Source organism: Erithacus rubecula (assembly GCF_903797595.1).
Source record: "Erithacus rubecula genome assembly, contig: SUPER_Z_unloc_1, whole genome shotgun sequence".
Classification (NCBI taxonomy): Eukaryota; Metazoa; Chordata; class Aves; order Passeriformes; family Muscicapidae; genus Erithacus; species Erithacus rubecula.
In genome coordinates this window covers 566,811-582,467 of record NW_027635590.1, presented here as the reverse complement: position 1 = coordinate 582,467, position 15,657 = coordinate 566,811, and the positions used below count along the sequence as shown (strand labels likewise).

Sequence of the window (15,657 nt, the reverse complement as noted above, 5' to 3'; positions counted from 1 at the left end):
CCCCTGTGGTTTACATAGGTAGATGACAAAATGAGGAATGTGCCCTCTTCTCCTTCCGTGTATGTTTCAGTGTAGATGGGGAAAATCCTTAGTTTTGTACAGCAAAAGCATTGGCTGTCTGTTGCTGACCAAGTTTTTAATCATGGTGTTCAAGTTGATTTAACTGTACACAGAAAGTCTCTGTGAGGAGGACATGTGCAGCTTACAAGTATAAAGCATTATTTGGCAAACAACACAAAATATTTTTAGTATTTGATGTGCAATTCAGATGTCCATCATGCTTGCCAGCCCTATAGGACACCTCATGAGACATTGGTGGGCAGGAATGCATCAGTCAGATGGGCTGGTGGCTGGCCTCTGAGTATCCCTGGAACACAACCTCTGTGTTTCTGAGTTGTTTTCATTTCCCAGATCAGTGGACATAGATAGCTTTGATGACTCCATCAATTACCAAATCTGGGGTTATTCTTTACTTAGGATTTAATTTTTCAAGATGGTGTTTGTTTGAATCCTTCAGCATCTAAAAATCTTGTCTCAACAAGCCCAGTCCTTCTCTTATTTTTCTGCAGATTTTCTTACAATTGCTTCAATCACCAGCAACAAAGGGAACAAAAGGGGGTGCAGAAGGACCAGGCCTCTGGAGGTGGGTTGTAATTTGCATAGAGAGAGGTGAACATTCGCTGGAGCAGCAGAGAAGATAAATGGAAATGTACAAACAGCACAACAGTATAAAATTACATTTAATTTTTGAGTGGCATCTTACAGCAGCAAAAGCAGTGTAGTCGGGTCTTAAGGGGACTCAAGTGAAGGTAGTGTGATAGTTTTGTGAGGATCAGTATAGCAAAGACCTGTTTCATGTCTGAAATTTACCTTTCCTGGGAACAGAAGCCTGGCTGCTGAACCTAACTGGCCACAGTGCCAAAGCCATCAGACATACTCCAGGTCAGTGGTGTCTCTCTTTCTAGGTTGTGGTATTTCTGGAGCTCCAGCAACCCAACTGTAAAAAGAGGAGATCATGCTGCAGACAAGGTTCATGCCAAGAGATCAGCAGTACCACTGGTCCAGTGTCTGGTGTGCTGGGGAATCAGTAATTAGGAAACTTCTCTGGGCAGTCCTCCTTCATGCCTTAGCCTAGGAATCTGCAGTTCCTGCATGGGACACAGAAGAAATTACTCCAGAGGGCTCACAGATGACCACACACAGTTGTGAGATGTTGCAGATTGGTTTCAAACAGCTCTTCCCTGACACGTCTGGGATAGTTTCTTTGCTGATGTACTATGAGGGTAGCTCAGGAGGGGAGGGTGGGAGGAAAGGCAGAATGAATATAGCTTGAGGTGAGCAGACTGGTGTTTTTCCAAAATGAATAAGGCATTTTAAGTTTTTCTACCTTGTTAGAGGCTACGTACTGTAATAAGGACATGACCAGAGAGGGCATGCATGTCCAGAGAACTCTCTGTATGGTTCAAATACCTGCCAAGCAGCTTGCAATTGCAATATGTCCCATCCCAAACACTGCCATGTAAGCTTCCTAGAGCATGGACACATACAGGGACAGCTGAGTGTGCAGTGAGCCAGTCCCCCGAGCAGCACAGCCTCGGCTCCTGGGAAGTTCAGGGCGCGGCTGTGGTGGCGTTTGGGTACTGTGTATCTGCACCGCCGTGACTCCACAGTGCAGAGTCCTGCGCCTGCAGGGTAACTGCAGAAAACTGGGCACCTTGGGACTCCCCAGGGAACTGGGGCACAAACTGGGTGGTGGGAGCATCTTTGTTTCTGTTATGAGAGATTCTTCCTTATTGCCTCTGCATGCAGAAATGAACCAAGTGATATCTTCTGCCAAGGCCAGCCCTTTTTTCCTTTAGCTGGAGCTAAGTTACATAGCACTGACACTTGAAAAGAGCCACACTTCCGACATTATTTCACCATTGCTTTGCAGTGGCAGCAAATGCAACAGAAAACCTTTCCAATTATGACATGCAGTGTGGTACTGGAAAACATATTGTTTTGAGCAAGTAGCTAGAAGGTAAAACTTGGTAAGAAGTTTGTTCCCAGAAAAATAAGATAAATGGTCTATTACTTTTTATTGTTGATCAGTTGTGATAAACATAGGGAGTCTGTATTTTAAAGGGTAAGAAGAAGAGTCACAACTGTCTGGGCCAAATAGTGGTGTTGCAGTGAGCTCACAATCTACCCCATGGAGTTTGGTTTATGTACTCCAAGAGTCTGGATTCTCTCAAAGACTAAACTCTTCCATCTCTAATCAAACTCTTTCATCCCTTTTTCTCCTGTCTTTTCTTTCCTTCCCCCTTTTGTTCAAAGGATGAGAAGAATCAAGTGTTGATCACCAATGCTTGGCTGCAGATGGTGAGTAACCTCTGACAGTAAAATAAAAAAGCTACCTAATTGAAAACTACTGAATGTGATTTAGCTGAAAAGCAAGACTGCTATCTTATCAGCTTGTGTATAATGGAATACAAGCAGCCATTTTTAGTAGTTTAAAATTTCCCTAGTGCTTTTTTTAGAATTGAAATTTAAATTCAGGAGACTACACTAATCCTTTGGACACACCTGTTGACCTTTGGAGCATGAAACCAGCCACATTGTTTTGCCAGTGGATGTAGGGATCTAGTAAAAAAGAGCCCAGAGTTAAGGTTCCATCACAGGTAAGAAGAGAATCTTCAAGGGGCTCAAGGCCCTCGCCATAAGCAGTGATGGGGACTTATGAGCCAGACACCCAGTAAGAGCTAGGCAACCTGCACTTGCTACTTCTGGGAGAATCCCACCTCTGCCTGAAACTGGGTGTCTGAACACAGATGTGGTCACTGGACCACATGCAGACTCCTCGTGGGGGGTGGTGGTTAGTCCAGGGCCCACAGAGGGCCTGATGGCTGTTTTGCTGCTGGCAGCACCCAGGCACCTCTCTGGGATATTGCCTTCCCTCGTGCTTTACAAACCTCTCCCACAGACATTCCTCCTCTCTCTTCTGCAACCTGCTCCAGCTAGAAATTCACCTGTACCACTCACGCAGAATGAGCAAAACTAACCTTCATTAAGGGAAGCGACCTCCTTTGCAGGAGGGAGTTTCCCAAGAGGTCTGTTTGGCTGCCTGTGGTGAGGGATACAGTGTTTTCTTGTGCTGCATAAACAGATCTTTTTAAGGACTTGTGCACAGGAAAGAAGCAGTTCTTGAAGGAGCAATCAGCGGGAGACTTGAATGATTAAACTAATTCTACTTTGATTTTCATGGCCAAACCCTGTGTTATATTAATATGTTCAACTGAGCAGGCTGTTTCTTCCTCAGCTACCTGCTGGCATTTGCAGCAGAAATGAGCATTTTTATATTGCGAAAACTAACTCAGTCAAACCTATATGACTACAGGATTGTTAGGTCAGAGCCTGTGAGTGTCCTGTCCCTTGCAAAGATGTTCTACAGGTGTACCACCGATACAGATTTCCCTTGCAAGCCTCCCGTTGAGATTCATTATAAGTCAGAAGGCTGTTCCCAAAAGATGTTCCTGCACCTTTCTCAAATTAGCTGTGTTGAAGTGGAGGAGATGGGATCAGAAATAACCCTTTGGAATATAAATTTCACTTGCCTACCTCTCAGAGCGAGGTGGTTAGTAAAAGAGTCACCCAATTTTTGTAATATTAAATTATTTCCACCCAACGGGGACTCTCAGATCATGGTCCACCTACCCCACTAACCACCTCAAAAAACATGGAAGTACCTACTGCCAGTGGTTCTGCCAGCCCACCAGGAAAGGTTTGGGATGCCTGACTTCTGGCCACAAGATGGAAGATCTAGACACTGTCTTCAGTAGTCACACCTTTATTTCCTCTATATATGCCAGCTTTTCTTAATAATCAAAGCCGAGCATTAAACTGTTACCAAACTGCTGCTATTGCTTTTGGCAAAATCTATTCTTTTCCCATAATATTCCAGAGAAATTAGAAGACTTTTACAAGCTCATATGAATTGATGTATGTGTTTCCCAACAGTACTGGGTTGATGCTTATTTGTCTTGGGATCAGTATAAATATCCAGGAGTGCAGAATTTGCGATTTCCTGCTGACCAGATTTGGGTACCAGACATTCTTCTGTATAACAGGTAAGCAAGATATGGAATGACCAGTAGGAGACTAGAACTAAATGCTAAAAATCAGCCATGCTTTACTGATACTATGGGCCTTTTGTCCTCTATGGATTTGAGTCTTACCCTTAAGACTAATAAAAACAAGCAAGCATCTGCTGACAGATTTTTTTAATAGCCAGTCTAACTTTTCCTTGCTCTAGTTGTGCAGATGTCTTCTTTAACTTTTTCTCAGTGAATTGAGAGAAAACTACCTATAGTTTCTTCAAAATTACCATGTCTGCAGGATAACTATTATCCTATATCTGTCAATCTGTGTTTCTGATTGAAGTAAACAAATAGATTTTCATCTCACTTTCGTTATCTTATAATTTATAAACCTATCTGTCATTCTTCTTCTACTCTGAACATCCTCTAATTTGTTTTTCCTTCTACAGAGATGAATCTAGTTCTCTAGACAGCATTTCTGCAGTGTTGGATGAAGTAGAAACTTTCTAGACAACTGGTTCCTTAATACTTTCCAGGAAGAGGGGATTTGTGGTTTTGTCTAGTAATATCTTAATTCTGGACTTATTTTTTTATCTATTGTGGACCCTAGTTGTTGTCATTCAGCTCTGCTGTCTCACTAGATTTTCCCTGTTATGTCTTTCTCTGACAGGGTAATTCTTTCTAATTGCTCAGATTAAATTTTATTTTGTTGGCTTCCAGAGTTCACCGTGATCCATATTCCATTCCAAACCCTCATGACAAGATATCCAAAGGAGGTCTGGAGAGACCTAGGTTGTTTAAGTGTTTTTTATTTCAATTTTGCTTCTTACTGTCTCATTATTCCTTTTCAGTCTGTAAAAAGGAGGCATAAAACTTGGTCCATATTAATATAGTTTATAAGAACATACTGAAATTCAGATAGCTCACCAGCCTCGTCTTAGTAAGAAAAATAGATTGATTTGATGCTGTTGGCCCTTCACAAATCTGTGCCAGATGTTTCATCCCATTTTCTTTGAAGTTAGGCTGATTTATCTATAATTTCACTTTTAAAATAAGTCAGAATTTTATCTCCCCTAATTCACCAAGCCCTTCCCTCTTCTCCACAAGCTCTCACAGATAATTGTTAATGCTTCAGAGGGTATTTTGGCCAGTCCTTTCAGTTCTCAAGAGCAAATTTCATCAGCTCTGCTGAATAGAATCTGTCTTATCTACATTTTCTTAACCTGTTCGTCCCCTGTTCTGTCATGTACTCCTGCCACTGTGTGAAAATGAGTTGGAAAGAATGAAGCTCACAGGGTGCAGGATACTGGCAGCTCTCTGCACCCTGTTGTTTTTTTTTCCCTTCCATAGCAAGTGATGGATCAATCTCATCCTTTGTCTTTTCCTTGTCCAAAAAAACCCCTTTTTTGTTGTCTTTTATGTCTTTGGTAATTATCACTCATTCTGGACTTAGGCCTTTTGGTGTCCTTTGTTTTTGTACTGGGGACAATATTGAGGACTGAGGACTCATGATGTGGATAAAGAGCAGATCCAAAGAGTAACAGAGGCTCTGAAATTTTTAAATCTGGTTGAAAGACAGAGTATATAGGATGGTGTAGTCGTGCAACATAGACCTGCACGTAGCCACTACAGGCAATACTATACAAGCCAGGGGATCCCTCTATGGTTAATCTCTTCCCAAGAGACCCTCTTCCCAAAAACCGCCAGACCCGCTCCTTTGGAGAATCTTTATCATTTTCTGGCTCATTACTCCCTTAATTTTCTCATATATTTTTGAATAGTAATGAAATTCTCTTTTCTTGGTCACTTTTGCTTTTGGAGTTTCAATGAATCTCCTCCTACAAGCCTCAAAAATAACTTCTCTCCAGTGGCTTTTTCCAATGCTAGAAGCAAATTCTTGTCCTCTCTGCATTTCAGGGAACTGCAGAATTGTTGTATCAGGCCACCATTGTTGTTACAACAGATACCTAGGTAAGGTAGCAAATAACTTGATTTATGTGGTGAGCTGCCTCATTTTGACAGTTGCCCTAGAAAAACCTCATTGTCCCAACTGTCCAGTTTTTGGATATAGTTAATGTGACATTTTTGCGTCTTTTCCTTCTGTCTTTGTTCTGAGACATGAAACATTCTGCCTCTCACCTCTTTGAGCAGCATGCAAGCAGCCTGCCCTGGTGCAGGCTGACAGTAACTATGAGGAGCTGAGATATTAGTCAAGGGTAGACACTTCACCCAGATTTAGGAACTTAACCAGCCAAAAGATTATTTTTATACTGACAGTTATATCTTCACTCACACATCAGCTTGCTTTTTTTTTTGTTTTGTTTGCATTGTGTTACAGTGCAGATGAAAGATTTGATGCAACATTTCACACAAATGTGCTGGTGAACTTCTCTGGATCCTGCCAATATATTCCTCCAGGTAGGGCACAGAGAGTATTTGTTTACTTTTAATCAAATAATTTCAAGCAGGTTTCCTTCATGAATGAAACCAAAGTGTTTAAAAGCCATCTGTGGAAGTTTTGCAACCTGTCTAATAATGGGAACGACTCGCTAAGAAAATTTAAGTTCATTATCAGTAGTATTTACACTTTATGAATCAGTAAAATGTTCTCCTGAGCAGTTTTCTCAGAACATCCAGAGGCCCACCTAAGGTGTCATCCAAAGTAAGGTGGTGTGCACCATGTCATCATGTTTCTTGTGCAGTCCAGCTAGGTCTCTGTTTTGTGGAGAGGTGATTGAGCAGAGGAGACCCTGAGAGCAGCACTTGCTCGGCATTGAAGCCCTTCTTGCCAGGCTGAGGCTAAAAATCCAGTTGAAAAGACAAATGGACTGTTCTCAGCCAACTGGGCCCAAGTCAGTTGCTTTTCATCTGTGTTGGTGATTCCCTGCCTGCATGGTCCAGCAGCCAGGACTCACCAGCTAACACAGGCTATCCCACAGTTGCTCACTGTGGTGGAGAAAAAAAAATCCTAAACTTTGTGTCATTACCCTCAGGTAGGTCCACAGGGCCCAGTGGGGATTAGCAATGACTTCCCTGATGGCTGCTCCACTGCTCTCCACTACCCATTAGACCCCTTAGAGCATCCCAGACCATGAACTAGACACATTCAGAGTTAAATTCAAGGCTCAGTTACCTCACAGATGGTAAAGGCCAGAACTGAGCACAGTTTAGCACAGCAATGTATTTTCAAAGGACTGTGGGTCTGGGAGAGGGTCTGACCAGGAATTCCTTTCAAAGAGCTGGTTACAGTACAGTGAGTCCCTGGAGCATACTCTTTGCTCTTGTCAGATCAAGCAACTGCCTGTAATCTGCTAGGGCCAGCTGGCACTGGGAGACAGGCTGGGCTGCTCCTGGGTGGCCATAGTGTCCCGAGCAGCCTACCTCAATGATGAAGTGAGAAATATCTTCACTGGTGGAGGAAGGAAGGTTATTCCAGTCATGGCAGCATCTTCCACCTGCAGTACTTGCTTGGTTACCCCATGATTGTATCAGACAGAATTTTTGAAGAGAAAACTTGCTCACAGCCAGAGACTGATAAGTGTAAGATGAAATGCACCCTGAAGATGCTTGATCATGACTTATTTATACCTACAGGCATTTTGAAGAGCACATGTTACATTGATGTCCGCTGGTTCCCCTTTGATGTGCAGAAATGTGATTTAAAGTTTGGCTCCTGGACTCACAGTGGCTGGTTGATTGACCTGCAGATGCTTGAGGCTGATATTTCCAACTACATCTCAAATGGAGAATGGGATTTAGTGGGTAAGTTGGCCAACCTATAAGTATTCAACAATCTGATTTTCAAATGCAAACCTCGAATATAAAGAAATAATCAATCAATTGGACATGGAATACGAATATTAAAAATATAGATGTTAGAAGAAGCAAAAAAAAGAGAAAAAAAAGTCACATATCAGAGACAGCCTTTCAGCAACATTCATTGAACTTTGTCTGAAAACACTGTGTTCCAAAGCAATTGCCTGGGTACATAAATGAAAGCTACTAATCCTGACACATCTGAGCAGTTTGTCAGTACTAAACTTGGATGTGTCTCATGTAGGTGCATGGAACACTACTGTCACATTTACTCATTTACACATTTACCTCAGCAAAATTGATTGGTGTAAAAAGTATTTCAACAAAACTTTTGCATAAATGAATCTTTCTCACCCAGCAAAGCATCAATGTGTTTACCAGTTCATAAAGCCCACATGCTTTGTAAGATACCTGCATTTTCAAAAGAACTTATGCCCAAAACTAGTTATTCAGAGTGAGCTTATTTTGAATTATTTTGAGCTCATTTATGTTGCAGTCTGGGGTTTCTCCTTTGCCCCGAGATCACCCCAGAGGGACACGAAGGTGGTTCAAACCCTGGTTTTCTCTGAAGCAGCCAAAGAGAGACTGCCAGAGACGGTTTTCTCTTTTTCCAAGGATTGTTTATTATTTCTTATCTCTGGTACGTTTTGCCTGGCCAGCAGTGGTCTGCTCAGCCTGGCATCCATGGTGGAATCTGCCTGGTGAAGGCAGGGCTTATCTTAGATAGTTTATATTATGTATTACATGTTTACAAAATTTTCCCAATACAGTACAATTTTATTAAATGGTCCAACCCTGACCCCATCCAATCCAAGAGTGCCAACATGTCACCCAACATGGATGACATGGAGAAGAAGGAGGAAAAGGTGTCCACCCCCCAAATTCTCCATCTTGGCCACGTGTCCCTTATCATAAACATTCAAGAAAACCTACTTATCTATGTTCTAACAATCTATTTTATACTTTACTAATTTTGGTAGCTTGTTTCCATTCTCTTTGTGCTGACAACTTCCCCCAGGGGTTGGAATTCAGCACCTGTGACACCAGGGTCTCACTCAGGAGCCTTTGAGACCCTTGCCAGGGGGGTTTTGAGACCCCCAAGGAGGCCAGGGGTATGCCCTGGGCTCCCACACATTTATTTAGCTGTAAGTCACAAGCAATGTTACAGAAATTGATGGAACTTAGACAACTGAAATGAGAGGTTATAAAAAAGACATTTTATTATTTTATTTTCCAGTCTGGATGTACAGATGAGGAAATAAGTGCCCCAACCAAAATTGTATGCAGTATTTTTACCATTTATGACATCTGATAAATCATATTCAGTTTTATGAGAAGCCAGAAGACTCCACAGTGGAGTCCTCCTAAAATCCAGCTATTTTGGAGCAAGCCCCCCTGTCTGCTTGTAATGGCAATTATTTTTGTCCAATAGCTTTGCATATCTGATTAAGAGTTTGTAGTTTGTCTGCCTTCAACCTTGAGCAGGGGACAGCAAAACTTATTTAGCTCATACAGCAAAAGCATTAAATATCACCTCAGGCAAGCCATGGCTGTATCCTTTAAGAAAACTTTGCTAAGCCTCTGCCAGAATGCACACATTTTCACATCATTTGTTATGCCCACAGAAGCAAAAGAGAAGGGAGCAATTTTGGCATGAAAGATACAAGGTGCTGAGTTCTTCCATCTCTCCTCCCATTTCCAGTGCTCTTGCAGTCCCCATCAGGCAGCACGTCAGGCAACCTGCTGCAGCAGGTTCACCATCAGCAGCCCTGCAGTACATCCATATTGGACAGCTATGTCTCTCAACCTTCAGATATGACAGGCTGAGTTTAACTTGACTTCCTTTTGGAAAAGTAAGCCTTACCCTGTATGTTTTTCCTGACAAAAAACGTAGCAAATATGTATAGAAGATCACAGAATACTAAGAAGCAGTGGCACTTGCCACACAGAAAATCTTCTGTATGTGCTAGTAAATACCAATAACACATCAACAATATGTTACCATTCACAGAATGTAGGGAGGCAGAATGCACATTTTTCTGATAGAGGTTGTGATGCCCAGGGCTGTTTTGTTCTGGTCCAGATGTGCTTTATTAGCTAAGCTAGGTTCAGGTGACTCAGAAGGCATGAAAGTAAACCCTAGGAAACACAGAAGGTGGACTAAGAGCAGCAGAGGTCACACACATTGGCTCATAAGCTATCACTTCTTGGTACAGTCCAGGGAGGTATCTGGGAGTCCTGCATCTCTGCCCACTGCTCTGATCACCCTCTCTGTAGGTGTCCCAGGGAAGAGAAATGAGATGTACTATGAATGCTGCAAAGAACCATACCCAGATGTGACGTACACCATCACCATGCGTCGACGCACCCTCTACTATGGCTTGAACTTACTCATTCCCTGTGTTCTCATATCTGGCTTAGCACTGCTTGTATTTCTTTTGCCAGCTGATTCAGGAGAGAAGATTTCTTTAGGTAAGTACTAATTATTCATTTGTTTCATAAGCATCCTATAAAATAGGAAAATAAATTCCTCATGCTGTTATGGTGCTCAATGAATAAAGAATTCACTAGCAGAGCAATAGAAATGCTTTTTTGGTTGCAGGAATAAGGATAGCTTTCTATGTGGCATTCACACATCCTGTGCTACACATATAGCATCTTTTGGACTGGTAGGAAGCTGAACTTGTTGCTAATGCTGGCAGCAGTGATAGTATTCTGTCATGTCTGTTGTTATGTTTATTTAGTATATATCAATGCATTTCACAGCTCATTGACTCTCTTTTTCAGATAGAACATACTAGGAAGCAATGAGTGAAGGGCTGTGAACAGCAGCAGCTGGGCACCAGATTTTCACCTTCAAAGTTCAGCTCTCAAAATACCTAGCCATGAGTCCCCTATTGAACACAGCCATGGAAGGGCTAAAAGAGATTTTCTGTTGTGTGTGTTGATAAAAATGGGGATAAAAATCTTCCAAGAGAAGATAGGGGAGAGTGGTAAATACCAGAATGGCCTAGATGAGACCTTAACAGTTAATTGTGCATGATTCTGTCTCAGGACAGAAGTTTTTAAATCATATGAAGTGTCCTCAGTGGGGTTTTTCTTTGTTAAAAAATAAAATGTATCTGAGCAGCCTGCCTTACAAGAAGTAAAACACAGGGCTATCAGACAATTGCTGTCTATGAAATGTAGGATATGGATAAGGAAAAGAGTTATTTGAGGTGTAGTACTATGTTGACTTAAAAACGGGAGCTAATATTCATGCATTGACCTTTTGATATCTTAATATCAAGATGATTAGGTTTAGCAATAGCCTTTCCAGATAGAACAAAGAGGTTCTTTCAAAACAGACTGCATGTCTTTGAGGTACATTATATAATATGCAATAACAAAACCTAGGCCGCTGTCTGTGCAAGTCTCTTCTAATCCTTAACAACTATTTGGGCTTTGTGCAATGTTTTGGAAAAGCATTGTAGTTCACCAGTATTGCAAGCTTCGTTTCACTCAGCAAAAAAGATCTCTCCATTACTTTGAGAGAAGCAAGGTTTGTGTGTAGACACATGGAAAGTGAAAAAAGAGAAAAGTAGAAGTGGAAAGAGAGCAGATAGAATTGCAGCTAATAGCACTCACACTTTGTAGAAGTTCTAATCTTCATTGACAGATATGAAATCATGGGTTTGGCTTAGCTGTATATCAGGACAAAGCTATATTTAACAGCACTGACATCAGAGGAGCAGCTGCAGAGTTAATTTTTCTCATTCTTCCCAAATGTGTTCGCTCCCTCCAGGTATCACTGTTCTTCTTTCCCTGACTGTATTCATGCTGCTTGTGGCTGAGATCATGCCTGCAACTTCTGACTCAGTCCCACTAATAGGTAAGTCGATTTTCACTGCTTTGTGCACCATGTGTGATGCCTCTCAAGAGCTATTCAAAGCCAATTTGAGGTCTGACTCCTTTTGTTACTCCAGTTTTGAATTCAGCAATGTCAGGAATGTCATCCTGGACTTCACCATGTGCATGTATGAAAAGGACCTACGTAAGGTTACAAAAAGGCACTGGAAATATCAGATAAGCAGGTAGCTACAAGGATTGAGAGGACACAGAATCAACACTGCATAAACCTGATCTTTCTTCTTTTGCATCACCATGCCTCCCTGCTATTACACAAATCCTTCCTACCTTCCCTCTTCTCTCTATCTTAAGAGTAATTCAGGATACAACAGTCAAAATTCAAGTGTATACCACTGGAACATTTTTAATATGTACTGGAAACTGTGGGACAGATCTTCATCTTGGGATTGTGGGCCAGACAGACATCGTTACAGCCTCTATTTTTATAGGACCACCCCTTTACTTTGGTTTTGTGGGGTACTTTGGTCTCATTACAGGTTAGAGAAAATGAACCTGTCCTATTTTAAAAAATAAAAAAGAATGGACACTACCTGAAAGACCTGTGGGTACAAATCATTATTAAAGTACACGTTCTAGACAGTTGAAGTGAACAAAATAGTCAACAATATGTCTAGGTGGTGATGGAAGATGCACATCACAACTGTGTAATGAAAGCCTCAAAAAAGTTATGTGACTAGGACAAAAAAAAACATTTACTCAGACAGTTTCATTATCTCTCTTTAAGGCTTTAAAACTAGGCCTGACTCTGGGGAAGGAGGATGTGCATGCAACAATAAGGACAATGGCGCCCATAGGCAAAAGTTTCTGAAAGCCTGCAAAAAACTGACACATCTTAGTGAAAGCCAGCAGGACTCTTGGCTTTGAGTCATATAGGAACTTCCAAAAAATTAATAAAACATCTTTCTGAACCTGAGACACAATGGAGATAGAGCAATTCTAAGAGAAACTTGTGTATAGGGAGGAGACGAAAGCCTTTGTGAACCACTGCTGACATAACTTTGCTGCATGTAATACATGCAGCAAATCCCATTTAGAATTTGTGGTACACTTACCTATGGTCAATCCACTGGCTTTAACCTGAACAGTTTCTAGTAATACAGTCTTCTATCACAGAAGGTAGGATTTATACCAAGAAAAGCTATGAATAATTATGTACTTTTACGGACTTTGATGCTGCAATAACAGACAATTTCTGCTTATCAGAGAATTACTAAAATTGCTGTGAATGATACCCACTACTCTTTCATTCTCTGCAAATATTTTAATTTGTTACTGTAGACAATCTTGTTGGTCAGACATGATTTATTCTTACTAAGTGTTGGATGGCTGTTCCCAGTCCCCACCCTCTTCCTCAACTGTCCAGAAGTGTTCCCTGTGGACTTGCTACCTGATTTACCCAAGGACAGAGTCAGAATGACAAATCTGTTGTTCTCTGGATTGTCCTTTTGACCTTTTTAAAGGTGGATGTCTTTCTGTCTTTCTCCATCTCCTTAGTCTTGCAATGATTCCTTTAGGATTCTTCATGATCCCATAGATTTGATAAGGTTCAGATCTCACAGTCAATCTCTGAGTCCTTCCTTACCTATTTCTGGTGATGTTCCTCATCTTTGAACCATCTCTAAACACAGAAATTTCAGAGACCTTGATGGTGCAAACGGCCAAAGTACACATTGCCTTGACCACTGTTCACTGTCACTAAATCATTCCCTCCTTTCAGCAGCAAGTCCATGTTTGCCTCGTTCAACTGTTTGTGTGTTTGTGTAGTGATAAAAACTCTTCCTGTTGCCCTTGATTCCCTTACTAGTCTCAATTAATGAGTTTTAACATTTCTGAAACCAACCATAATCACAAGACAATTCTTCCAAATTTTCATTTTGGAGCCTGTTTCTGCTTCCCACAGCCACATCTCTTCTGCACTGAAACCCTGCCACAGTTTAACCATACTCATCTACTGGTGTGCTGTTTCTTGCATTTGGAGGCACTGTGCTTTAAGCCCTTTCAGTTTTCCTGTCCTGCTTTATCCTTCAAAGCATCCTCTGGTAGGTATACTAGTTCCCCCCCAAAATGACAACTGTGTTCACAGACAAGGTCTGTGCTCTGCTCACTCACTTCATTGAGTCCTCACTCAGTTCATAGTGCTGATCTTCACTGTTTCACAACTCCAGCCTATGTTGCCACTCATGGTCGTGTTCCCAAACAGTTCTTCATTGTTAGTGAAGTACCCCTGCACCACACGTGGTTATACATTATATATGTGCTGCCTTTTCAGCAGTTATCAGGGTAGATAAAGCCACTGGTGGCAATGAGGGTTTGTGATACAAAGGTTTTCCTGAATAGTTTTAAGAAGTTTGGATGGTCTGTTATGAACTCCTACCTAGACAGAAGGCCCACCCCATCCAAGTGACTCCTTCACATAACTTCTTCTCCTGAAGAACTTCTGGTAGTGAGGAATGTCTCTCACCATCTCAGTTTTCCAACAACATTACTTTTACATGACTATGTGCAGAGTTTCAGTTGGTCCTGCATATTCCCCAGACATAATGCATTGCTCACTCTGGAGGTAAGCTCCTCCACCTAGTTTCACCATTCTTGAGGTCTTTCTTGCACTGAATATCCAATACAGTTTTTTCCACCCTTGTCTACTACTTCTACATTTACATTTGGGTTGTTATCTCCCTTCCTCAGTACTTCTAGTTTAAAACCCTGCCCCTAACTCCTTGTTCCACTCCAAATTTGCAGGGAGACTGCTTATCCATTTGGTTTCTTCACCCAAACAGCCCTTTTTCAGCAAGTGCTCAGATTTGGGCTGTGCACTTTTACATGATCTCGGATTCTGTAAACCTTATCCTTCCTCTAACAAAGTAACATAGCATCTTTTCCTCACAGTGGCCTTATACGTGATCCCAAATGGGATATTTTAGCTGCTGAACCGAATATGCCAGGTCATGATCACAGTTTTTCAGTGTCATCTCTGGTTCAGTCAAAAACCTGAGAACTAATATAAGGAAAAGGAATACATTTGGAAAGCTCATTCAAGTTTTGAAGAATAAGCATGGTTAGAAGCAAGTTGCAGGAATAAACAGATTTTCTAAAGCATGTAGTTTGTGAAGGATAATTTGGTCTTGAAGTAGAAGGATCCCTTGCTGATCTGCTGAAGAGTCGCTGTTACTGGTCTTCATACATGTGGATGCAGAGATACTTTGAAAATGTGACTGCCATGGTTTAAAAATCTGCATTATATTCTTAGGGCCTATGTTTTTTTTTTAAAAAAAACTACATCCACACATCTCTGGATCTGCACGCAGCCTTTGCTGTCTCAAAGCCACTAATGCTTAACATGCTGTGTTTTCTTCTCCTTCTGACCTTGGCCTTAACTACTGAACTCTAATAGTGTGGTAAAATAATATGCTGCTATCTTTCTTGAGGTAGCAAAGGAGAACTAGTGTAATAGAACACCAAGAAAAGTTCTAACTTTTGTGAACTGGAACGTGTTTACAGAGTAATGTATGTCTTAGAATACTTAGGGAGTAATTAGTTCATCTTAGTTAAGAAAAACCTCAAATTATATTAACAATGAACAAAGCACCCCTCAGATTAAACAGTCAAATGGATGCAGGTGGGACAAGACAGTTGCTCTTTTGTACCTTTGCAAAGTGGGTCACCTCTTCCTTGGTATGTGCTCTTTGTTCTCTGTCTGTTTATAAAGCTGTCCAAAGCAGAGACTCTCTTACTCCATACATCCAACTTTCCCATTTCTCAGTAGCCCACCAACTATCATGTTAATATATGTTAAAAACAGGTCAATTTCTTTTTCTGTAAAGAGCGAGTGACAAGACTTGGCCTAGGAATCAGTACC

The 15,657-nt window shown here is 41.3% G+C and overlaps 1 protein-coding gene across 2 annotated transcripts in view; it reads left to right on the top strand.

The window, feature by feature from the left end:
• LOC306814612 (neuronal acetylcholine receptor subunit alpha-7-like) overlaps window positions 1-15,657 on the top strand; it is a 62,792-nt gene that overhangs the window by 32,083 nt on the left and 15,052 nt on the right. The window contains exons 4-9 of one of the 2 annotated variants that reach the window (XM_079330834.1): window positions 2,317-2,361; window positions 3,997-4,106; window positions 6,415-6,494; window positions 7,671-7,838; window positions 10,170-10,364; window positions 11,677-11,763. In XM_079330834.1, the coding sequence (XP_079186960.1) occupies window positions 2,317-2,361; window positions 3,997-4,106; window positions 6,415-6,494; window positions 7,671-7,838; window positions 10,170-10,364; window positions 11,677-11,763 (685 nt within the window). The remainder of the gene's footprint in view (window positions 1-2,316; window positions 2,362-3,996; window positions 4,107-6,414; window positions 6,495-7,670; window positions 7,839-10,169; window positions 10,365-11,676; window positions 11,764-15,657) is intronic. The other variant, XM_079330835.1, reaches the window with a different exon arrangement.